General features: G+C 35.1%; 1 protein-coding gene across 26 annotated transcripts in view; it reads left to right on the top strand.

The window, feature by feature from the left end:
* LOC105485558 (roundabout guidance receptor 2) overlaps nucleotides 1-27,110 on the top strand; it is a 1,382,758-nt gene that overhangs the window by 1,296,162 nt on the left and 59,486 nt on the right. For all 26 annotated transcript variants that reach the window (XM_071089525.1, XM_071089527.1, XM_071089519.1 and 23 more), the window contains 6 exons: nucleotides 146-312; nucleotides 3,496-3,617; nucleotides 9,726-9,957; nucleotides 12,651-12,775; nucleotides 15,123-15,294; nucleotides 25,956-26,138. In XM_071089525.1, the coding sequence (XP_070945626.1) occupies nucleotides 146-312; nucleotides 3,496-3,617; nucleotides 9,726-9,957; nucleotides 12,651-12,775; nucleotides 15,123-15,294; nucleotides 25,956-26,138 (1,001 nt within the window). The remainder of the gene's footprint in view (nucleotides 1-145; nucleotides 313-3,495; nucleotides 3,618-9,725; nucleotides 9,958-12,650; nucleotides 12,776-15,122; nucleotides 15,295-25,955; nucleotides 26,139-27,110) is intronic.

The raw sequence follows: 27,110 nt of genomic DNA, 5'->3' as shown, positions 1-27,110 counted from the left end.
AATGTTTCATTTATTGGGCTGAACACTTCAAGTGTTGTGTGTGTGTGTGTTTAATTTTCAGCCATTAACTTTGTCATTGATACCCAACTCCATTTCCAATATTCAAATGACTGTTCTTTAAATGAAATTTCTGTTCGTGTTTCAGCCAATCAGTGAGCAATAGCTGGCAGACCGTGGCAAACCATGTAAAGACCACCCTCTATACTGTAAGAGGACTGCGGCCCAATACAATCTACTTATTCATGGTCAGAGCGATCAACCCCCAAGGCCTCAGTGACCCAAGTCCCATGTCAGATCCTGTGCGCACACAAGGTACTTTCAATAGCTGTCAGCACTGCTGGTTCTAGGCAGAAACATCAGGTATTTAAGAACAAGGGGATTGATGAGGAAATGTAAATGTGCCTGCATTGCTTTGTACGATGACTCACTAGGCTTTATCCAGGGAAGGAGACGGTAGCTTGCTGTTTACCTTGCTGAGATGTGTTCTCTTTCTGGAGTTTTCAGGTTTATTCAGCAAAAAATAAAATAATTGGGTACATCTACATAGAATGAACTCACTAACTTAGAGCTTCACTATATTTCAAAGGGAGGAAAATGTTTCTCCTTCTTTAAAATTAATTATACAATAAGAAAAAAGTGGTCTTTAATGAATAGATGCCCAAATAGAGGTATAGAAATTATTTCCTATTGTTTCGGAATTCTGTTTTTCTAGTGCGGTGGTTCTCAGAGTATGGTTCCTGGATAAGCAGCATTTGCATAGCCTAGAACTGTTAGAAACAGGCATTTTCAGGCTCAAATTCAAATGCTCTGAAGTAGGGGCTCAGCGTTTGTTTTAATAAACCCTCCTTGTGATGCTGATGTATAAGTTTTACATCTACATTTACATTTTACATCTACATTTACTGCTATAATGAATTTCATTAAATCAGATGTTTAAAGGAGCAATTTATTACAGAAAGCAGGAAATCAAGTTTTCTTTCTAAAGAACTCAGTTCTTTTGGCTATAATGTAAAATACACACAGAATATTAAAATATAATTTCAAAATGGAAGATTTCATAATTTTATCCATATTACCTGTCTCTTCAAACTGAGAAGTCACTGGAGTCTGAGGTTTAATACACAATGCTACATTATAGTTTCCCTTCTGATAAGTAGGTGAAAGAAATTAATAAAATAGAAATGGTGATTTTATTATTTGTTATAACCTACTTCCCACAGGGTTATTCAGAAAGGGTTAATTATTTCTTATTTGTAAAAGACTTTGAACAAGATATAATTCAAAGTAGTATTTTTATGCAATGAAAAGCACCATACAGCCATAAAATATTATTATAATTACAATGTAGTTCAGTGATAGTAACTAGCATGCTATTATAAGAGAGAAGGGCGCCTTAAAGGAATCCAGTGAAATAAAGTCACCACGTGACTTTGTAACGTTGCTGACATGATGACAGTCAAGGGAGGAGGGAATGCCATTTTGCTATTGTTCTCTAAGCAGTAATGTGATTAATTTTCCATGATGATAAAGGGCCTGTAGGTAAAGAACCTGTCTCTTGAGAAAGAAAAAGCACAACAAGGAATTTGAAAATCTGAAATTTGAACCTAGTTGTATTTTAACTTCCTTAAATCTGGTTGCTTTTTACGGTGTTTGAATTAAGTGTGTAAATTTTATTATTGAACTTAAAATGGAAGATGTGTACAATTCTAAGTCAAGAAATTGTAGTACCGTGATCATTTATGCCTTTGTGGATAGAAATAGTTTTTGTGTGTAGCCAGCGAAAGGCAAAGAGAGATCAGAATAGGAAGATATTTGGTGTGATTGTATCTGGCAAACCTTTTTGATCATTCGATAACTATGCTAGTCACTAAATCTTGACTCATAAAATAGCTCCCAGTGAAAAGGTCAAGAAAGATTAATGAAAAGTTGTTTGTGGTCTGGTTTGTTCCAATGGAAAGAATATATAGAGTGAAAGACTTATGTGCTCTTAACAAATATTTAACAGGAAAACTCATGTTTTGTGTCTGAAGGTCAGGATTATTTTTGGATACCATACTTTCAGCAGCTTTGCAATCTGCAAAGCACTTCTTTTTCAAAGAACACTTTGCTTTGTGAGCTCTTATTTTTCAAAGGTATTAAATAACAGAGAATCTAGAAATCTTTTATTTCATTAAAGTACAAATACTTGCATTATCAACATCAAAAGAGAACATACATATATAGGCATAGATTAATATTATTCACATAAAGGGACTTTTTCCCAAATTAAGCAAATCTTCATTTTACTGTTTATGTTAAAAGTGAAAAAAAAAAAAAAAGTAGAACTGGAAAAACATTACCGAAGTATTATTCTCAGTTACTTGTGGCCCAATTGAAGTTAGTGCACCCAATTTAAGTAATAGCTGAGAAATTTTCTTAAAAATACTTTTGCAAGAGTGCTGCATGCATTGTAGCCTGAGATAATAAGAAAAAACAAGATTAAGAAAATAAATACCTTTAAATTGGACTTCCTTTCTTAAATGCAGTAGTTGGAGAAAAACAATTACAACATTGTGTACCAGTTTAAAAAGTTAATTTGAGTATGTGTAAAATTCAGTGTTTAATATCAATTTGATGGACTTAGCTGCCTATAATTTATCCTTTTTTCTTAATGGACCCAGAATATAAACTATCGTATGGAAAAATAGAATAGTACTCGGGAGACTGTTGAATAAGGTGGCATAACAGTATGTGACTGAGGGTGTAATATTTTAAACAACACTTTTTTCTTCCCTTCACCCCACCACTATTCCTGAAAATGGCTACATGACCTCATGTCGGGTATTAGAGTACTGCTCAAAATGTATTGCTTTAGAACATGTTATCAGTATTATAACTATTTCTGTCAAATGTATCTTTGCAAATTTGAGGAGCTGCTTCCCCTCTTCCCCCAACTCTGTTTACCTTTAATGACAGAATTCACTTTCCTGGTCCGCTGTTACTTCTCCATCCATGCTCCCAGACTGAAGTAGGTCAAGAAAAAACACAACCTGCAAATTGGGACAAGGGATTAACAGGTTCCTTCGCTTCAGTTTTTAGATATATTCCAATTTACAAATCCAGAAAATCATTCAATACAGCAACATCTATACAAAGCTGATCTTTCTAGAGATCTTTCTAGACATCTGTCGAGAAGTCTTACAGCACATACTTTATCCTTTAGTAAGAAAATAAACGACCTTATTCAACAGTGTGTCTGCATTTGAATGGGGATGAGGGATTATAAATACTCTTTTATTAATATATTTTTAGTAAAGATCAATATCATCTCTCATTATGTCCTACCACAGTGGTATATTTATATATATAGGCTTAAATGCTTTTTGTCACAAAAAGAGTTTTAGTTTTGTTTCCCTGTAATTAGTTCTAAAGATATGATGTTGATGTACATGAAATAAATTGTAATTTTAATGTGCATTTTTAAAAATTGGGAATGATTATCTTATCCAACTGCAGATATCAGCCCACCAGCACAAGGAGTGGACCACAGGCAAGTGCAGAAAGAACTAGGAGATGTCCTTGTCCGTCTTCATAATCCAGTTGTACTGACTCCCACCACTGTTCAGGTCACATGGACGGTAAGTTTTCAAAGGCAATATTAATAGTAATCTCTTCTCTTTAGGGAAAGCAAAACATGGAAAATGCAAATTAACAAAAAGTGATCATAAAAATTCTCACCATTTAAAATCAAGGTATAATCAATGACAGTAAAGAAAATCAACAAACTAAAAAGTTACTAGAATAAACATAGTTAAGAATACATCGATTATTATATAAACATGGCATATTCTGTCTTCTGAATTTTCATACAGCTTTCTTGCAATATAATTAACATACCATAAAGTGAACAACTTCATGATTTTTAGTGTAGAGTTTTAAAATTATCACCAAAATCTAATTTTAGAACATTTCATCATCCCCAAATGAAATCCTGTGCCTGTTAGCATTGATTCTCTCATTTCCTCTACCGTAGCCCTGTGTAACACTAGTCTACTCTATGTTTTTGCAGATTTGCCTGTGCTGGACCTTTCATATGAATAGAATTGTGCAATATATGGTCTTTTGTGTCTAACTTCTTTCACTCTGCCTAATGTTACTGAGGTTCATCCATTTTTGTAGCATGTATCAGGACTTCGTTTCTTGTTGTTATCAAATAGTATTCCATTTTATCTACTTCACATTCTGTTTATGCCTTCATCAATTGATGGATGTTCGGTTTGTTTATTATGAATAATGCTGCCATGAACATTTGAGTACAAGTCTTTGTATGGACACGTGTTTTCATTTATCTTCGTATAAACCTACAAATTGTTCAGTAATATTGGTAACTTTCCATTTAATATTTTGATGAACTGCTGAGATGCTTTCCAAAGTGGCTATAGCATTTTCTATTCTCACAAGCAGTGTTTCAATGTTCCAGATTCTCCCAAATCCTTGCCATTTTTTTCTCACATCCTTGCCAACACTTATTATTATCTGCCATTTGGATTATACCCATTCTAGTGGGTATGTAGTGGTATATAATTGTGGTTTTGATTTGCATTTCTTTCATGACTAATCATGTTCATCTTTTCATGTGCTAATAGAACTTTGTTTTTAGAGAAATGTCTGTTGAAACTCTTTGTCCATTTTTGGGCAAAGAGTTTATCTTCTCACAGACTTACAAGTGTTTATATATTCTATTTTGTTTGTCTTCTTATTATAGACTTATAAGTGTTTATATATTCTAGATACAAATGCCTTATCGGATATGTAATTTGCAAACATTTTCTCCCAGTTTGATTACTGTAGCCCTGTTGTGTAGTTTAAAGTTCAGTGGCATGGTGCCTCCTTCTTCCTTCTTTTTTGCTTTCGATTGCCTTAGCTATTCAGGCTTTTGTTGTTGTCGTTCCATATTGTTGCTCCTTAAAGCAAACTATATGATCAGTCAAATTCTTGGTTTATGAGTACAAAATTGGGTTATATATATATTTAAAAATAAGACTAAGTTTATAATGTTTTAAGAGTAATTATGGTTATTTAGGATTACACTTTCTTATTCCAGTTTTGATATAATTTTGCATAGATTTATTCTATTTTTTGCATGTATTGGTTTCTATTCTTGTGTTCCCATGAAGGGAACACAATTACCTTATCATTTTTCCAGTGGCACAGTAGGGGGTATTTCTGCCATGCCTTTTTTATCTGTCAGTACCCTTGAGTAGATACCAAACTAACAAAGCCAAAGTAACTCTGTATTTTTCATAGAGTATTTTTCCTCATTCTCATATGAAAAAAAGTCTCTGTTCTGTTGAAAGTTATAAGGGGGATTCTTTTAAGCTGTATCTAAATGTGGGGATTCTTTGGGTAAGAATCAACGTCATTATGTTTATGAAGTTAATCACTTTAAGTCACTGAATTTGAAGAGTAAATAGCATTAGATCAAAATTGCAGGACAGTAGACTGGGAGTTCTTCCAGGAGGGGGACATTGTCCATCCATCCCTGTACCCCAAGAAGGTATCATTGCTAGTTTGCACATCTGTCCCCATCATGGGCCGTAACTTCTGTGAGGCTACAGTCAATTTCTTTCATTTCTGTTTTTTCAGAGCAGAGTGTCTATTGTGAAGTACTCTTTTAATAACTGTTTGTTGAATGATCAAATCAGTTGTTTTCATACATTTTACACTTTTTTTAATAAAAGAAAGAATGCAGTTAATATCACTGCATATTGTTCTCCATGACTTTGTAGTTGCACTTGCCATAAGTATGCATTTGAAAGAGGTAAATTAAGTGAAATGAAGTCAGACTGGGGTGTGCCCAGAATTACACAAGAATTACCTGTGTAATTCTCTTACACAAGTCAGAGAATTTGTGTAACTCTTTTATTGAGGTAATATTTTCAATTTACTAAACACATGTTATTTAAATTATCAAAATATTAGCATTTGCTTTACAGAAGTGTTGGGGTTGAAGGGAGAAATAATTCCCCACCGTGTGATTAGGTTTTGGGCCAGCTGAGAAAGTTTCCCAGTGGTTGGCAGGATTAATAATCAAAGGCCCAAGACGTAACTACTGGAGAGCCCATTTGCTGCCCCCACCCTCACCAGGCTAACCTTGAAGCAACAATAGTTAGCAACAGCTACTTTCTAAAACGGCTGCTTTTAGAATGCATGTAGGCAAAAATGGTAAGAAACCTGCTGTTCCACAAAGAAAAATAGCAATAAGTCACTTACTGAAAAATGATTATTCTCGTTTTATGTTTTGTCTTTGTTTTGTTTAAGGACAAAAAGAATTACATACTCTTTGCCCATTAAGCATTATTCCACAGAGATTGAAAAGAGTGCTTTGACAAACTAGAATTTCAGAAGTCTGCTAAAACCAGATCAGACCCTTAGCAGCTAAACCCATCAAAGAAAATTCACTGAATTTTCGCTTTCTATCGAGTTGTTATGTTGTTTTGTTTTGTGAATGGAAAAGGTAAATATGAAGCATCACACGTAAACAGTTTAACTAAAATGCTGACTTTAGGGCCACATATGAGCCCTCTTCTCTTTTAGCCTGTTGCTTCCTTAACAGTTATGTTTTTTCATTGTGCATCTCTAAAGCCAGCAAAATGCTCTCACTTATATCAGTCATTTGATTCTTTCTGTGCCCTTGAGATATGGGTATCATGTGAGCAAATTAAGTAAACTGAGGCTCAGAAAGTTTAAGAGGTTGAAGTATAATTCAAATTGAGACCTAGGACTGGAAGTCTGAAGTTTTTGTAATCATTTTACTTTTTCCTTAAGGCAACTCTTTTTTTTTATTCCTGTTTCAGAAAATACTAATTTTTTTAAATTATATAAACCCATGAATCTGTGGGCAGACTCTGATTGTAATCAACCCTAAAAGAAAATCCTCCTTCTTATAATCAGAATGTTAATAAAACTTACAACAAACATATGGCCTAACTTGAAAATGACCACCTGTCAAAATGAGCTCCAAAATTTAGTGGGGTAGAACACACATCCAGTAAAAATCTCACCTATTTTTTTTTAAGTAAATGTTCAACATTTTCATTTCTGCTTCCACCTGTAACAACAAATTTCCTCCTGAAAAAAAAAAAAATGCATTGCCACTGCACACAATCAAGTTAAACTATTTAACTATTAAGAAGCCCCATACTATATACTGGCTGAAGATAGTGTACACTGAAGTAAGCAAAACAATGTTTTGTAGTAAACATTAGCTTCATAAAGTCCCTAAAACACTTAATTAATGAAAACCAAACATGGATAAAACCAATTTACCCTGATTTACAGACTCCCTTCATCTGGAAACAGCTGCTTAATGTTCTTCTTAAAAATACAGCTTGCTTCTTTCAGTATTAACAAGCTATTATTGTGAGTTATGTCTTTCTTTCAGTATATAAATTCACTTAAAGCAAATGCAGAGAAGTTTATAAAATGCAGGTTTAATGTTGTTTTAACATATACTGCAAGGGTTTTTCTGAACACTGACAGTTTTGATGAAAGTCATCTCTCTTTGACTGTCATAAATTTAACTTTTCACCTCTTGGTTGCCTTATTTCATAGTGTCAGAAAAACTCCTGCTTTTCAAAAAATGTGTCCAATGGTAGAAACATAAACTGGTAGCATGAATGAGGACCTGCCAATCACCAGCTTCCATGTTACACCTGGGCTCACTTTTTTTTTGATCTAACCTCATACAAGTGTAGCACTAACTCCAGAAAGTCTTTGAGGGTAAGACAGCTGTCAGGCGGGTGAAGGAATTCATACTTGTTGAGACGTATCTGGGAAACTGGAATTAGCCACACACAGAAATACACGCACACTCACACACACACACAAACAGACTCACTCACTTAATTTAGGGAGTTCTCTCGTTTGGACATTCTAAATATTTCCTTTTGTTCCACTGTGTTTTTATTGAGGCTCTGCATTTTTAACTTTCTAAAGCCAATATTCTTAGCTAATATTCATTTGCTGCCCTCGATTAAAAATAAATAAAACAATACTGCAACTAAAGAAGAGATGTTAGTAGTTAATACATGAAAGAATATGCTTTGTTTATAACCTGCTGACAAATCTCAACATTTCAACGAATGTTGAAACAAATTTCAAATGCTGAACAAATTTCAAATTTCTTGGATAAAGAAATTTGTTTACAGCTGAAATTAATAACCATCTTCATTATCCTCTTTTTTATTTCCTCTTTCTCTACAAACTTCCTGAAATGAGGTTATTCCATTCTTTTCCATTAATCTTTACACTTTATTTGACATGAAGTATGTCAAATTAAAGCTTCTTAGACTATAGCTATTAAACTATGATAAAGGATATTAGTTGGAACATGCTGTCATAGTTTGTGTTTAAATCAAGTGTTTCTAAAAACATGACAAAGCATTCAAAGATGTTTAATTTTTAAAAATAATTTTTAAAATCCATGGTTGTTTTCTCCTTGGAAATGAAACAACCATAAAACCCTGGTAAATATTTTAAAATAAATGTATACAGAAAAGAATATATTTAATTTTTTAATCTTGCATTTATATATATTTGATTTTTAAGTGATTATCAATAGCAAACAAAAACACTTTTTAAAAGTTCTATTTGGTGTGAGTTTAATCTTAGATCGTTATTTAAGATAGCTTCTTACTGTACCTTAAAAAAATGAATATATCAAAAAAGTTGTCAAATTGTGTCAAGAATGGGACAATTGAAGAGTCAGAAGTTGGTAAATTCGTAGAAGTTTTTCATTTACTACTTGGTAATGGGTGTACGTGTTCATATGCTTTTAAAACAAATGCTGTAGCTCTACAACTTCAATCTCTGTTTTATGCTTTTTCCAGCCACAGGGATTTTATCCATGATGTCCTCACATTTGTTTTCCTGGGTAAATCCTGCTCTTCTTGCCTATCTGAGCACTTAGGAGCTCTTCATGGAAGCTTTGTCTCCCCAACTCAGGCACCTTTCTCTCCACTGTAGGCTTTCTTAGCAGCTGGCACCTCTGATTCTTAACACTTGTTTATGCTTTTTTTTTTATGATTGTAACTTGACCATGGTTTAGTCATTATTAGACCACTCCTACTCTCCCCCTGGACTCCATCTTCTCACCTCAGCTCATGAGGGCAGGGACTGACTCTATTTTCATTGTGCATTTTATCCCCAGAGCTCAGCAGAATTTCTGGCACCTATGAGTACGAACCCGAAATATGTGTTTTGAGTGAGTGACGATGTTAGGGAATAGACACAGGATGAGAATGGAAATCCCTGACAAAGGGCATATTACATATAAAGCCACATGAAAGGGAATTGTTGGATGCAGAAAAAGGGTAAGCCGAGGAGACCACATAAAGCCATAGAGAAATCAGCACATAAAGCTAGAGATATCGGCAGATCTGGCCTTTGAGAGGCCTTGTGCTCATCCAAGGAATCTGAATTGATTAGGTAGGTATCTTAGGTACTGTGCGGTATTCTAAACAGGAGAGAGAGTTCTTCCAGTCTTCATTTTGGAAATAATCTTGGGAGCAATCTGAACTCTGACAGGATAGGAGTTCTTAGAAGGGAAGCAGAGAGATTAGCTAGAAAGTCACAACATGACTAAGATGAGGACAGAAATAGGGACAACTGAAAAGAGGACAAATTCACTGTGATGTCTAAAATACCTTCCTTTAGTTTCAAATGCCCTTTACCATGTGTTTCAGGTTGATCGCCAACCCCAGTTTATCCAAGGCTACCGGGTGATGTATCGTCAGACTTCAGGTCTGCAGGCGACATCTTCATGGCTGAATTTAGATGCCAAAGTCCCGAATGAACGAAGTGCTGTCTTAGTCAACCTGAAAAAGGGGGTGACTTATGAAATTAAAGTACGGCCATATTTTAATGAGTTCCAAGGAATGGATAGTGAATCTAAAACGGTTCGTACTACTGAAGAAGGTCAGTATTCAGATTTCGAATATAAATCAAACTTATATCATGATGAAACTAATTTCCGTTACAGTACCTATTTATTATCTTCCTTAGAAGAATGGAAAGATATCATCTAAAAGTAAATTGAGGAAGTGTCATTTTCTCCTTTTATTCTGAGAAGTCTGTAGACTCTGACAAGCAGAAAAAAAGGGCACTAATGTAATTTGAATTTTTCTTAAGTAACCATTTGCACCAAATCCATGTTTTTCAGTTCACTTGAATTGGATTATTAAATATTCCCCTATATTTTGTGTAGATTTGGTTCATTTGGAGTTTTGAGAAACGGAAATTTGAGAACACAGGCTGTTCATTGTGACTACTCTTTTTGTTATAGTTAATTGTGGCATTGTCTTTTATTAGCCACTTTCTCCTGTGGGCAGTTCCCTCTTTCTCCCCATTTTGGACCTTTTCTTACCTAAAGGAATGTTAAAGTCGATCTACGATGAACATGAGCTTACTGTAGGTTTCCACCAGTTCATTTAGTGGTATCTCTTTCACTAAACAAGAGGCTTATAATAAATGTTGTCATCAAAGTTAAAAAAAAAAAAAAAAAAGGAGATGCCAAATGAAATACATCCCTCCACTCTGCTTTTGTATCAATTTTGTGCTCACAACTCTTGTAGAAAGCCCTTTCTCTAAACATATTTAGAAGCCTTAAGAAAATGTATATAGGTTGCCCATGTTAACATCTATATGCTTGACCAAGGAGCTCTTAAATTACACATTTCTTATACAACACAGCAAGAATGTCATCTTCCCATCGTTTTGCAGTGTGATACACTGGCAGGGGCAAAAATGCATATTTAAAAAGGAATTATTAATCTATTTTTAGGATATGTTGAAAAGTTACCAGTAATTATAATAGTATCTTTTCTCCTTGCTAACATGTTTAAAAATAATAATCATTATCATCATATCTTTATTCATCATTAAATTTCACTCTGTGTTGCAAATTGGTAGTATTAATGAGTGGAGCAGGTAACCTTAACACAGAATGCTCTGTTTGAAGCCTGTTTCCAAAATCAATTTCACTGCAGTTAGACTTTTCCTCTGGATTAGACATTTGTCACTGTTGGGTATACATTCATCTCCAATTTCTGTGGCTGTGTGACGGTAACAAATGGAACTCAGCCGGGCTGTGTCTAGGAACGATGAGTGGCGATTTGGGTTCTTTCACATCTGTAGAAAGAAGCTGAGTCCTGGAATAATTGACCTGTCAGGAAGCAGGCACGTTGTTCTTGCCAAGACAGCAGCAAGGAGAATGAGAAACCCATTCTGAAAGTCTTATTTTTCAATGCAGTCTACTTAATAACTACAAGGCTCGTAGACAAGTGGTTGGATTTATGTCATCGTACCATATTTTGGAGCAATATTGTCACAAAGAGGAATAGAAAAGAACAGTATTGTGTTAACATGTTTCTGTGTGTGTCCTATATCTCGATGCAAATATGGCTATACTTAAGTGAAGTATGTCATGACATATTTACAAAACATGGGATATCTGCTGTCAGGCTTTTAAAATACGTTTTAGGATATTTAGGATAGTTTCAAAAAAGTAAACAGTGTAAAGCTATGCAAGCATTGATTATTCTATATAAGCCATTAATACCACAAAATTATTTGGTATTTTAAACTGTCAAGAAGTATGTTATGTAATACTATAATTTTAACTACTCCTACCTTTGGTTTTAATTCAGAGACTCACTGAGAATAGATGAATTTTTCCACAAAGTTATTACTTCTTAGTTCTCAGACACTTTAAATGAGAGATGCGGCAGTCTAAAATCAGGAAGAGCTTCCCTCTTGCCTTTTCTCAGGATGGTTGTAGTTAGTTATAGGAGAAACTATAAAGGCAGAGAATTAATGTAGGAAATCAAAATCTTCCCATTTCACATTTGACCCAGCATGAACTGTGTTCATTTTATCATCAGAGTCCCTTCCCATCCGTATAAAACAAATTTTCAATCTTAACTTACAGGTCAATTGATAGCAGTCAATTATTTTTCCCCGTATGGGAAGAAAAAGAAGTTTTTTTCTGGTTGATGGCATTTATAGCTATGTTTCTGTTTTTATTTAGTAAGCACAAACTAAAAGCATACCAAAAAAGCTGTCAATAATGCCACCATTCAGAAATAACACATGATAAATACTGGAATATGTCTTCTCAGAATAATTTTGGTTAGAAGAAGTTGTGGTTGTTTTTAGGAAGACAGCCTGTTAGAGTAGAGTTGTAAAATCAGACATACACAGGCTCAAATTCTGACTTGCTGTTTGACTTTCCTAAGTCTCTTACAGTAAACCTTCTGTTTCCTCATCTGTAAAACCGAGATAACGGTTGTTTCTACCTCCTGAGGTTAATGCGAGAGTTAAACCTGACACTTAGCTCTTTGCGGGGTGTATAGAAAACACGTATTAGAACGTTAGCTGTTAAATTTATTATTGAGAGCATATTACAAAAGCTGTTGCGTTTGCTTTAAATCTAGATATTGTATTTAAAGAATATTTCTCAAAAAAAACTGTCACTGTTGAACAGCGTGTGCATTCAGAACTCCTGGAAGCCAGAGCCTCCTGCATCTGGTCTTTCTATTCATTTTCTGGAAGTAGCACTAACGCGCACCAAGGCTTACAGTTTGCATTTATTCTAATTACTTCCTCTACAGCCCCAAGTGCCCCTCCACAGTCTGTCACTGTACTGACAGTTGGAAGCTACAATAGCACAAGTATTAGTGTTTCCTGGGATCCTCCTCCTCCAGATCACCAGAATGGAATTCTCCAAGAATACAAGGTAGGACCCGGGTGAAGAAGGACAGCCCTTGTATAAAGGTTCCCAGAGAAATCTCAGTGTCTCACAAATGAGGAACATCTCTAAAGGTTCTCTTACTCAGTTTAAGTGTAAAGTTTTTATCTATATTTCTGTGTGACAGATAATGAAACAAATGCATAGGTATTAGAACCTGAGTTCCAGGTCACAGATCACACAAATCCAACTGAACAATTAAACCACACCAGTGAAATGGTTTTCTGTATGGTGTGATTCTACAACCTCAAGGATTTAAAGAGATGGGGCAGAGAGTAGGTGGTGAAGCCCAGAAAATGGGTTTTATCTTTGTTATTAGAATTCTGCATAAGAGGCTGTAAGGCAGCTGTTTTTTAAACCACGTTCTCAGAAAAATAGAGGCTTCAGAGTTAAAGAGGTGGAGTGGGTTGTGGGTAGCACCAACCCTCACTCCAGATGCTACTTTTGTCTGTTGACTGAGGTTGTGTAGAATATTTCACCTGAAAAAAAGCCACTGAAACAACACATTTTGCAAAATACTGACTTACAGAAAAAACAGTTGATTATCTCATTTTTCACCTGCTGAATTTTTGGCTGTTTAGAAACAATATATATCTATTGTTTCATTGCCATCATTTGGTGTTTAACGTAGTAAGTATGTCGAAGTTTTCAAAATAAGATTCCGTTTGTGTTGTGATTAGACCGCATGTGAATGAAAAACCCCTCATTAATCTTTGTAAAATTCAAAACTATAATTTATTAATAAATGATGTTGGTATCATCTATTAATGAATATTTCTAGATTTGTGAAAACAGCATATTCTGTGCATCTAATACAATACAAAACTAGACACCCATTTCACCTAAAAACTTCAGAGTTGGTATTTAATATTAAGCTGAATAATTTTACTAAAAAGTTTGCAGATTAAATTTTATTTCTAAGAAAACATTAAGTTTTACATCGAATTTTATTAAAGATCAACTTGCTAAAGCAAATGAATGGACTAAATGTATACAGATTTATTTTAAAATGACATATCATGTTATAAGACACATGCTTAAGAAACATAAGAATAAATGCTTTTACAATACAATAATTATATAGGTTCTAAGATTTTATAAGCATTAGGACATGGTTTTAATAGAGTAACAAATTATCTACTCCATGTGAGCTTGAGTGTGTGTGTGTTTTAACGAGGTTAGGAATTTATTTTTGTACCATTTGGCACTAAATATCCTACATTTCCATGTAGTTAAATATTGTTACTTTTTTTTTTACAACATGATGAATTTTTTTTTCATAAGTATACGTTCTCACTCTCTAGAGACTTGTCCTATTTTGGTTTCAAAGCGCATATGTAGGTAAGAGCTAAATATTCCTTCACTAAGAACACAGATATCATACATCAATAAAAGAAACACATGATTCACAAGAATTATTTTTTACTGAAAAAATTTGGGAACTTACCTGCTCCAAAACAAATCATATGTTTTCCTGCATATGTGTCTACATGTAGATTTTAGAATATTATATAATACGAACACAAATGTGGATACACAATGGATTTCTTTTCATAACACATTTTATAGGAACAATTTCCACATCCCAGAAGATGCCTTAAAATTTGATTCCTGCTTGAAATAAAAGCCTAACTTCCTTAACGTCAGTGTCGAGAGACTTGCCACCACTTTGTTCTCATGAATGTGTATGTGTGTGTAGATATGTGTTGATCAATATTAGATTTATTGCTGTCAACGTAAATATTGGCTTTAATTTCATTTTAGTCAATACCTATAACTTAGGTCAATTAATCTTGTTAACTACTTCTGTGCAAGTTAATATTTTCTTAAATGAAATATAAATTACTTAGATGTCTACCTATATACCTTAGATATTGCAACTTATAATCACCATATTTTAGTGGATTTTATGCATAATAAATCTTGATAAATAAAGCAGAGGAAATTATGTGTTTTAAGCCACACGAAAATGGCATTTGCAACCAAAACCACACACCAGGGGTGTTAAAGAAGGCACTGTGCTTTCTAAATTACTCATTATGAGCTTTCAGTGCTGAGAATAAGATATAAATGAACATGGCATAGTTAGAGCTTCCCTTATTGTCCTTCTTTTAATACAGGTGCACGTGCACACAAACACACTTACATGCACACTTATAAATAAACTGCAGAGGTTGGGCTTTAGAAGATGTCATTTACAAAACTTCTGTAAGCCTAGAAGATAGATAGGTTACAATTACAAAATATTTAATCAGTTATAGCAGTCTTGTTACCAGAAACGATAATATTATGTCCCTGTGTTATTCACTTTGTTATTCACTTTCCATTTCTGTAGATCTGGTGTCTGGGAAATGAAACACGATTCCATATCAACAAAACTGTGGATGCAGCCATTCGGTCTGTAATAATCGGTGGATTGTTCCCAGGTATTCAATACCGGGTAGAGGTTGCAGCTAGTACCAGTGCAGGGGTTGGAGTAAAAAGTGAGCCGCAGCCAATAATCATCGGTGAGTATCAAACGATGTGGTCTGTGCTTTAGAATCAGTCAGCTGACAAGGTGGATGATGATTTTGCATCAACATACTAATAGTGAATATGCACTTAAGAATGTTAGGGTACATATATCACGTTGACAAATGGATTAACTGACTAGGGTTTCTTACAAAAATAGTTGGTGCAGTTGATCATGCTCTTAAAAGTCCCAGATCCTTTTTTAAATGCAATATTTAGGAGTTTAAATGCTGAAAGGTAGTTTAAAAATTATTTTTAATCAACTGCCTCATTAGCAGTTTTGATGCCATTGAAATATAATAAAAATGAGATAGTTACTGAAGAGAGAGCATCATGTTTCAAATCTGTATGCTTCCTCTTAGCCAGAGAAATGTCAAAAATTAACAAGAAACAGTCCCGAAGAAACTTTATAATCTAAATATACCATCCCAAAGAAGAAATCATATTAAATCTAATATCATCATTGCATGAAAATTTTCCCTATTATCATAGATTATGTTTGCCTGTTCTTGAGATGTATATAAATGGAATCATACAGAACGTGATTTTTTTTTAATCTCGTTTCTTTCACTAAGGATAATGGTTTGAGATTCATCCACGTATATATTATTCAGTTCACGTTTTATGGCTGAGCAGTATTCAGTCGTATGAAGATGCCATATTTTGTTTATCTGCTTTTCACCTGAGAGAATGAATGTTATTGTGTAAATGTGTGTGTCCTTTTGGAGAAATACCTAGGAGTCTAATTTCTGGGTGAAAGACTTGTCTTGTTTGACTTTATAAGAAACTGCTAAACAATATTCAAGTTGTGTAATTTCATACTCCCACCAGCAAGGAAAATGACTTCCAGTTGCTCTACATTGTCACCAGCATTTGAGGTTTCCAGTTTTTGTGGTTTTAGCCATTCTAGTTGGGATAACCTGTGATTTTGGCTTGAATTTTCTTTTATGACTAATAATGTCGAGAAACTTTACATGTGCTTATTGGCCATCCACATAGTTTCTTCTGTGAATTGACCACATATTTGCTTTTTAAAAATTGGATGGTCTCTTGTTACTGATTAGTAAGAGTTATTTACACATTCTGGATACAAGTTCTTTTCCATGTATTTGTGTAACAAATATTTTTTCCCAGTCCATGACTTCCCTATTCATTTTCTTAATAATGTCATTTGATGAACAGAAGTATTACATTTTAATGAAGTACAATTTATCATTTTTTCTTTGATATTTGGTGCTTCCTAAGAAATTGTGGCTTACCTCTAGATATTGAGGATATTTTCCTCTAGAAGCTTTATAATTGTAGCTTTTATGCGGAAGTCTATAATTCATCTGAGGGTAACTGCAATGTGGTTAAAGGAATGAGGCTGATTTATTTCCATGTTGTGTACTCATCATTTATTAAAAAGACTTTCCTTTCCACCAGTTAATCATATATACGTGGATGCATTCCTGAATTCCCTATGGGATTCAGTTTGATTATATGTCTATCCATATGCCAAACCACACTGCCTTGGTTACTGTAGTTCATAGTAAGCCTTGAAATCAGGTAATGTGAATACTCCATCATTTTCTCCTGCAAAATTATTTTGTTTATTATAGGTCTTCTGCTTTTCCATATACTTTTCAAATCAGCTTGTTGAAATCTCTAAAACTTGTGTTGGAATGGTGAGTGAAAGTGCAGTGAATAAATCCATCAAAATGCATAGAGTAAATATTTTAATAATGACTCTCTTTCCAGGAATGTGATATATGTTTCCATTATTTAAGTGTTCTTTACTTTGGTCCAATATTTTACACTTTTTAGTGTGTCAACACATTTCTTGAGCATTTGATTTTTTGTGTGTGTGTTTTGTTTTGTTGTTATTTTTGAGAAAATGTTTCTCTCTCTCATCTAGGCTGGAGTGCTTGAGTGCAGTGGTGCAATCTTGGCTCACTGCAGCCTCCCTCTCCCAGGTTGGAGTCCTCCTCCCACCTCAACCTCCTGAGCAGCTGAGGCTACAGGCATGCACCACTGCTTCTGGCTAATTTTTGTATTTTTAGTAGGGACAGGGTTTTGCTATTGTGGCCAGGCTGGTCTTAAACTCCTGACTTCAAGCAATCCACCTGCCTTGGCCTCCCAAAGTGCTGGGATTACAGGCATGAGGTCCTGCCACTATACCTGGCCTATTTGATGTTTTTTACACTATTATAAATGGATTTTTAAAATTTATTTTTCCAATTCTTTTGTATTACACATAAATTTAATTTCTATATGGCCTTTGTGCTTTGTGACCTTACTACCTCACTTACTCATTTTAGTAGTTGTGAAATGTTTTCAAGTGTTTTCGGATAATCATGTTTTCTCTCTCTTCTTGTTTGTGTTAATGTGATAAATTCTATTGAATGACCCTTAAAGGTAAATCAACCTTGTAATCTTGGGATAAATCACAACTGGTCATGATATATTATCCATTTCATAGATGTGCTGAATTTACTAATATTTGGTGGCTCATGCCTGTAATCCTAGCCCTTTGAAGGGCCGAGCCTGGCTGATTACCTGAGCTGAGGAGTTGGAGACCAGCTGGGCAACATGGTGAAACCCCATCTCTACTAAATACAAAAGAAATTAGCCGGGTGTGGCCGTGGGCGCCTCTAGTCCCAGCTACTTGGGAGGCTGAGGCAGGAAAAGTGCTTGAACTCAAGAGGTAGAGGTTGCAGTGAGCGTACTCCAGCACACCAGCGTGGGTGACTGAGGGAGACTCTGTCTCTAGGAGAAAAAAAAAAAAAAATTCAGTCCCCTCAGCTTCCATGAGTGCTTCAGTCTTTTCAACTCAGGGACGTCATTCAGCAATGTTCGGGTTACCCTTGGCTGCATCATAAAGTTATCTGGAGGTACAAAGCTGTGAAAATATTAAAGTTGTCCCTGTTTCTTTCCTTTCTGTCTGAGACCACAGTCCTATCCTTTTCTGTCACGTATTTTGCCTCATCTCCTACTTGTTTGTGATGGGAGTGCATATCCCAATACCTGTTACTTCTTCATGGAAGAAATGGAAGTGTCCAAGGAACTGGTCATTTCCTATGTTACACTTTCCTGTTCCATAATTTCTATTTGCTTCCTTTTACACTTTTCATTTCCCTTATTTGTTATGACCATATTAAGTCCATACACCTATTGTAATAGCTGCTTAAAGTTCTTTATTCCTTATTTCAACATCCATCTTATCTCATAGTCTACTTCTATTGATTATCTTTTCAGCTGACCTTAGGTTATATTTTTCTGGTTTGTTGTTTATTTACTTTCACATGCCTGGTAATTTTTTACTATATTGAACATTGCAGATGAAATAAAATTTTGTGATCTTATGAAGAGTGTTTGTGTTCTAGCAGGCACATACATTACTGTCTGGTCACCTTTAACCAGTGATGTCTTAGTTTTTACACTAGTTAGTATGAGACTTCTTAGGTTTTGCCCTTATTCTCAAGGCAATACCTCAGTAAAATATTTACTTTCAAGGCATGACCCTCTCCTGGGCTTCCGGTGAGAAGCCTTATATTTTTATCTGGTCTTCCTAACATGGTGAAATTCAAAATTAAGCATGGTTTTGCAGTGAACATGAGCTAAAACCTCTGCTTTCACCAGATCCTTACAATCTTCTCTTTGCAGGCACTGTTCAGGGTTCACCCTTGGATGTAAGGGGAGAGTATACACAAATGTGGGAGCCTCACTCTCCACTGTCTCCCTCTTTCACATGGTTCTCCCCTCAATTTTTAGTCACTCCAGCCTCCCTGAACTCCACCCAGAGACACCTCATATCAATAAGATTGAGCTGATTCAGCTGAGGTACTGGCTACCTTACACTGTCTGGATTGTGGCGCTCTCTCAGGGAAACAGAGCCTTGTCACTACAGATTTCCTCTGGTAAAGTGCCCTTCATTCAATAAATGCACCCCCTTCAGTTTTCCCTGCTTTTGTTTGGCAGTGCCTTTAATAAAAAAATATATATATATATTCCATGTGAGGTCTCTCCAGTTCATGAGTCCAGAGGCCAGAAAGTTCTAAAGTTCTGAGTCCCCAACCAGGGTCGCTTAGCACCTTGCCACAGAGGCTGCTGGCGAGTGCAGAGGCTGCTCCTGTGTGTGGTTTAGGTAAACTGGGAACGAGACACTGGCATGCTGCCCCCTAGAGGTCTGCATGCTCCGCTTCACATGCCGTTGACTCTCGAGTGCAGAGGCTGCTCCTGTGTGTGGTTTAGGTAAACTGGGAAGGAGACACTGGCATGCTGCCCCCCAGAGGTCTGCATGCTCCGCTTCACATGCCGTTGACTCTCGAGTGTAGAGGCTGCTCCTGTGTGTGGTTTAGGTAAACTGGAAACGAGACACTGACATGCTGCCCCCTAGAGGTCTGCATGCTCCGCTTCACATGCCGTTCACTCTCAGAGTCTAAGACTTCCGGGCGGGGACCTTTGTCCAGCCTGCCCGGTAGAGTGAGGCTGCCTCTCCCACCAGGCCTTGGGATCCCATTTAGAAACGGCGTTCACAGGCCGGGCGCGGTGGCTCAAGCCTGTAATCCCAGCACTTTGGGAGGCCGAGACGGGCGGATCACGAGGTCAGGAGATCGAGACCATCCTGGCTAACACGGCGAAACACCGTCTCTACTAAAAAAATACAAAAAACTAGCCGGGCGAGGTGGCGGCGCCTGTGGTCCCAGCTCCTCGGGAGGCTGAGGCGGGAGAATGGCGGGAACGCGGGAGGCGGAGCTTGCAGTGAGCAGAGATCCGGCCACTGCACTCCAGCCTGGGTGACAGAGCAAGACTCCGTCTCAAAAAAAAAAAAAAAAAAAAAAAAAAAAAAAAAAAAGAAATGGCGTTCACTTCAGAAGTACTTTTTAACTGCTTAACTTTTGACTATTTTAAAGAGTTTGCTGAAAACTCCTGATAACACTTGCTACTACATACCATGTTTTAATTGCTTGTACAGTTAACCTTTAATTTTATTTAGTAAAATGTATCAAAGTAGGACTTTTTTGAATTGTAAATATGTGGTTTTGTTAAATAAAAGTCAATGTAAAATTGTTTAAAAAAATTCCTATAGTTTACGTATTTTTAAAGTGTTTGTCCAGTGTTTGATATCAGCCATTCCCATTTTTTTCTATTTTCTAAAATGATGCGTATAAAGCAGACTGCCAGCTTCTAGATGATTCTTTCTATTACAAATATGTATTGTATATGGACAGATTTAACATTCAGTCATAGTGTTAACATTTTTTAGATTCTCTAGGTATTCTTTCTTTTATATATTAAAAGTATTGTAGAGAAAAAGTTAAAAGTATTAACTTTTCTTTAAATTGGCTTCTTTCTTAATTAGTCATTCAGACTGAATTAATTCCTTAACCTGAGGGAAACCTACAATCTTGTCCTTCTGAGATTTTCTAAAATAAATTGGAATAAGAAAGAAATACAGGTACACCCAAAAGGATTTAACATATGTGTGTGTGTATATGTGTGTGCATTCATTTATAGTGTTTAGAAATAAGCTCTTACTTTTTCACTTAAAAAGCTATATATATGCGTGTGTGTGTGTGTATATGTGTGTGTGTGTATATATATGCTGTATACTGGCATATATATGCCACAGAGACAGTACAAAATATCTATATCTGTATCTATATCTTTATGAAATGGATTGGCTGAATATAATTATTCTAAGTGAAAAATAAGTAAGATTGTCAAATAACTTATTTTCCTTTCATAGTTTTTTTTCTTATCTTTAGTAATAAATACCATTTTTAAAATTATACTTTATGTTCTAGGGTACATGTGTACAACGTGCAGGTTTGTTACATATGTATACATGTGCCATGTTGGTGTGCTGCGCCCATTAACTCATCTTTTATATTAGGTATATCTCCTAATGCTATCCCTTCCCCCTCCCCCCTCCCCATGATAGGCCCCAGTGTGTGATGTTCCCCTTCCTGTGTCCAAGTGTTCTCATTGTTCAGTTCCCACCTATGAGTGAGAACATGCGGTGTTTGGTTTTCTGTTCTTGCCATAGTTTGCTGAGAATGATGGTTTCCAGCTGCATCCATGTCCCTACAAAAGACATGAACTCATCCTTTTTTATGGCTGCATAGTATTCCATAGTGTATGTGTGCCACATTTTCTTAATCCAGTCTGTCACTGATGGACATTTGGGTTGGTTCCCAGTCTTTGCTATTGTGAATAGTGCTGCAATAAACATACATGTGCATGTGTCTTTATAGCAGCATGATTTATAATCCTTTGGGTATATACCCACTAATGGGATGGCTGGGTCAAATGATATTTCTAGTTCTAGATCCTTGAGGAATCGCCACACTGTCTTCCACAATGGTCGAATTAGTTTACAGTCCACCAACAGTGTAAAAGTGTTCCTATTTCTCCACATCCTCTCCAGCACCTGTTGTTTCCTGACTTTTTAATGATCGCCATTCTGACTGGTGTGAGATGGTATCTCATTGTGGTTTTGATTTTCATTTCTCTGATGGCAAGTGATGATGAGAATTTTTTCATGTTTCTGTTGACTGCATAAATGTCTTTTGAGAAATGTCTGTTCATATCCTTTGCCCACTTTTTGATGGGGTTGTTTGTTTTTTTTTCTTGTAAATTTGTTTGAGTTTTTTGTAGATTCTGGATATTAACCCTTTGTCAGATGAGTAGATTGCAAAAATGTTCTCCCATTCTGTAGGTTGCCTGTTCACTCTGATGGTAGTTTCTTTTGCTGTGCAGAAGCTCTTTAGTTTAATTAGATCCCATTTATCAATTTTGGCTTTTGTTGCCGTTGCTTTTGGTGTTTTAGTCATGAAGTCCTTGCTCGTGCCTATGTTCTGAATGGTATTGCCTAGGTTTTCTTTTAGGGTTTTTACGGTTTTAGGTCTAACATTTAAGTCTCTAATCCATCTTGAATTAATTTTAGTATAAGGTGTAAGGAAGGCATCCAGTTTCAGCTTTCTACTTATGGCTAGCCAGTTTTCCCAGCACCATTTATTAAATAGGGAATCCTTTCCCCATTTCTTGTTTTTGTCAGGTTTGTCAAAGATCAGGTGGTTATAGATGTGTGGTGTTATTTCTGAGGGATCTGTTCTGTTCCGTTGGTCTGTATCTCTGTTTTGGTACCAGTACCATGCTATAAATACCATTCTCAAGTAAAGCTTTCTTGACTCTTCTTCTTCCTAGTGACTATCTGCCAGATATTTGGGGGATTTATTTCCTTGTAGGGAAGTAAAAAATTACAAGCATACAGTATAACCAAGCTCATGTCATGACTATCACAGTTATGCACTGAACAACTGAACTGTAACTTAACATAATAAAGTTAATGATTATTTTAAATCAAATAGAAAATTTCACTTAATTTTCCTATCATTTATAAAAGTCTGAGTCTTCAGATGGGTAATGAGTACCTTTTAATTTGCTATTTAGCGTTTCATACGAGTGTTTTCAGATTTTTCTATGAGATAAAAGTAATGTAGAAAGTAATATTTCCATCTTTTATTCAAATAGTTAAAATATGCTATACTAAAAATGTAATTATAAAATATAATTATAGAAATTCTATTTTTTGTGTACACACACACACACACAAATCACAATTCAACCTAGAAAAGGCTATTTGTTCTTGAGAGATTTATTTCTTTTTAATATCTACATTTGTACTGAGAAGCCTTCTAACTGTTTCCTTAATTACTCCTGCGTATCTACCTTAACATCTTGTCTGATGCCCTTATCTACACAACTGTTATTCCTTGGTTGAAAAGTGATTTAGTGATGGCTAATCTTCTTTTCTGTTTCAATTTACACTTTCCCATTGTCTATTCAGAACTGGAAATGGCACTTGAAGTGACTCAAACTGTACCACATTTCCCCTTTGTTTTAATTAAATCATGTATTGGCATTTGATGTAATTTATGGTTGAGAACTTTAGATTTGTACTATGCCAGACCATGTATTGTTCCATCTATTCCTTCTCAGTTTAGCATTCCTTCCAGAAAGTTCCATTAAGGGACCATTAATTAAAACATTGTAAAAATGTAAAACACTGCCTTACACTGGCTTAACATTGGTATTGTTCTTTTCTGTGCAGTTTCCTATGGTAAGATGACTTTTACATCAAAGTGTCCATAATTCTGTATCATTGCATTTACAGACACAAAAATACAATCAAATACATTCAGATATATATCCATTAAGCCATTTGTCATATAACCAATTTACATTGACTTAAGAATTTTAGTTATTTTGCTTAATAATATATAATATAATATAATAATTTTGCTTCTCTAATCATTTGGCTTTTCAAGCTTACATTACATAGTTGGTTATAATATGTGGAACAGCTGCAAACTTTCACGGTAATAGGTACAATCAAACCTGATGTGTCTAATTAGTTTTTAGTCCAACAAATTAGTTTTGTTCTTCATTACTCTCCAATGGGAGGAAGACATTATATTTCATTATATTTTTTGTCTGCAAGAACAATGGAGCGTTACAGGTCACACACATCCCTTGTCTATGCTCTAATTAGTCCAACTGACAACATTGTTTCAAAAATACCAGCAGCATAAAAAATAGCAATACACCTTGCGTAACATAAATATTGCAGCTTACTAAATATGATATATTGTGGACCGTTGACAAAAATGAAGGCCAAATTTTCTTTTCTCTGTTCAATAAGGTATATGTTTTCTTTCTGATAATTGCTAATAGTTAAGGAAATCACCAGATAGGTGTATGTCTCATATGGAAAATATGAGCTCATTTTAAATACAGTTTTGACTATGTTTACATGTATAATAATTAAAGGCAGACATAGTGGGAAAATGAGCCAGATTTACTACATAAGTGACGTTGGTATTTAAATCTGAAATTTAATCAAAAGACCTTTCAGGAATGGATTATGTGTAAGGAAATGCTAACAGCTATGATAAAAAAGCCTGTATTTTGAAAAGATTAACAAAATAAAATTTTATTTCTAATTCACAGCTCAGACCAATATGGATCAGCAGAATGGGAAATGGAGTTTCTACTCAATGTCATTATTCAGGGGTTTTGGATCTTTCAAACCATAGCTCTTCCATGTCTTAGAAGCTTAACATCCTCCAACAGATCCCCTGTTTCTGTCCAACCAATGAGGAAATAGAGTTTCAAGTCAAGGCAGTGTTAGGGATCAGGCCTGGAAGGTCATGTGCACATTTTGTTCCTAGTTACCACTGGCTAATGCTCAGTTACTTTTTTGAACTCTACTGCAAAAGATGCTAGGAAATGTAGGCTAATTTTCTGCCTTGGAAGAAAGGAGGAGCAGTGAGGTAAACAAGTGAATTGAGATCTGCAGGATTCTCAAATCTAGATAATTTATCACTCATGTCACTGAGGTTGACTGAGAAGTCCTTAAAGCAGCCCTTAAACTTACATGGGTCATAATTTTGAGTCAAAAACTACTGTCTTCATATTAGCCTCCACTTCAATCCTCCCAAAATACATGAAGTAGACAATACTGGTGCCAACCAACTGACACGGGCTCTGGAAGATTAAGCTTACTGCTTACTTGGCTAGTAAGTGGCAGAGTTGTTTCATCAAAATCATGACTTCAAAGACCATGATCTTTTTAATATATTACAGTGCTATAAGTAAAACAGGGAAAATCCCACACATTCCTTTGATGTCATATGCTGAAATGTGCCATTTATATTTTGCTTACCACTTACCTTTTAAAAGTCTTTGATTAGTCACTAATTAGGCATCACATTGACATTAGAAATCACTTAATTCCCAGTGTCTACATTTCTTAATCTGCTAAATAAGCCCATAAATCTTATGATTCCACAAGTTTAAGACCGATTTAAAATGCAGACTGAGATTTTCTTAATTATCTGAGGGGTCTAAATTTTCCAAACACAACTAGTTCTAGAATAATCTGAGTCCAGATTTAAATGTATTTCTCAGTGATGGAGACCTCAAAGTTAATTTTTAAGTTGTTCTTTAAATTTGCCTTTCAAATGGATTTTCAAATTAGTTTCAGATACTTTAAGGGAATATATGAGTTTCATCTTTTCATATTTTAATTATGCATGCTGATCTCTGTGAAAGCTGTTTACATAATTGTCATTGTTTTGTATAGTAGTTTTAATACTCCAGAAAATGAAAGGATATTTGCTCAAAATAAGCTCTTTGGTAGAATATTAAAGTTAACATTAAGTTACATGTTCTTGTGAATTACAAACAATTGAATATGGACAGTGCCTCAGCAGAAAGGCAATTTGCAAACACTTCATGTTAAAAGTTGTCATTGCTGTCTTAAAAATGAAAACTATATTTAAAAACACTGTATATAATTCAAGATAAGTTATTAATTCAACTCCTGGTACTATTTTTATAATTTATAAGGTGATAAATCAATATGTGGTTGTGAATCCGTCCATAGCAAACCACAACACAAGAGGTCAGTGTTCTTAACCACATTTTCAAACTCATGATTTGATTCTTCTTTTGAAAATTATCAACTATGCTTATCAATACTTGTGATAGGCTCAAAACAAGTATTTCCTGCCTTCAAATAATTTTTCTTCATTTTTGATGTATCATGTTTGTATTCCTGTGCTTATTTTTGTTTGAATATATACTAATACTATTGTTTTTTCCATAGGGAGACGTAATGAAGTTGTCATTACTGAAAACAATAACAGCATAACTGAGCAAATCACTGACGTGGTGAAGCAACCGGCCTTTATTGCTGGTATTGGTGGTGCCTGCTGGGTAATTTTGATGGGTTTTAGCATATGGTTGTATTGGAGAAGAAAGAAGAGGAAGGGACTCAGTAACTATGCTGGTAAGTGACTATTTCCAGCTAAGAAAATCTCTTAATCTGTAGGAATGTAATGAAATGAATGGAAGGAGCAGAAAGGAATAACAAATGAGTGATTTTGGCTTATTTTAGAAACCTGCACTGTAAAATGCAATTACACTCAACATGCTTTAATGCATTGCTCTTGGCCATATCACTTTATAACCATGAGGCAAAGTCATTCTGCTTGTAGCTCCAGTGAAGCATAACAAGAGCACAGACTGATAAAAATGCTTAACTGTTTTTCTCAACTAGTTTTTTGAAATCATAAACTCACACACACACAGATACACACACACACAGATACACACATACACACACACACAATGTGTTACATGCTATGAAGCCATGTTTGAGAAGTGGATTTATGCATGAGCATTACTTAAATGTTCAGGAAAGAAGAACATTTTGAAATATAGCTTTTAGTGTGTCAGGATGCAGATTACAATAGGAAATGTCCCTCGTGAAAAATACTGACAAGCAAAAATCTCACCAGAATTGATAAGACTGATGAGGCATGAATTAAGTGATTTACTGTTCACTTACATAGACTCTTATTACAATGCAAACAAGCAGCATTTTAAAAGAAAAGGAAAATGAAGAGAAAGAGAAAGAAGCTGAAGCAGAACAATAAAAAGAAGACCCTAGATGGTCTGCACATTCACAACAATGTTTTCTTCTTAGAAGCCAGGACAGAGTTTCAAGGGTGTCCTATATCGTGGCCTTCAAAATATCTCCATGGTAGAGAGAGAAGAGAGAGGAGACACAAAATTGTAAAGTCAGTGATTGACAGAATTAACTCAATACTGAAGCGACGTTTGATTATAATTTTAAGTGCAGTTTATTTTAAATATTTTCTCCAATAACAATAAGAAATATCTCACAACATTTCACACTTTCTAGAATTCACAAGGGACCAATTTTAATTGGACATGATTTTACAAATATGTAAGAAGT

Source organism: Macaca nemestrina, chromosome 2 (genome assembly GCF_043159975.1).
Source record: "Macaca nemestrina isolate mMacNem1 chromosome 2, mMacNem.hap1, whole genome shotgun sequence".
In the NCBI taxonomy this organism is placed as follows: domain Eukaryota; kingdom Metazoa; phylum Chordata; class Mammalia; order Primates; family Cercopithecidae; genus Macaca; species Macaca nemestrina.
Note: the sequence above shows the minus strand (reverse complement) of the source record. Positions and strands in the feature narration are given on the sequence as shown.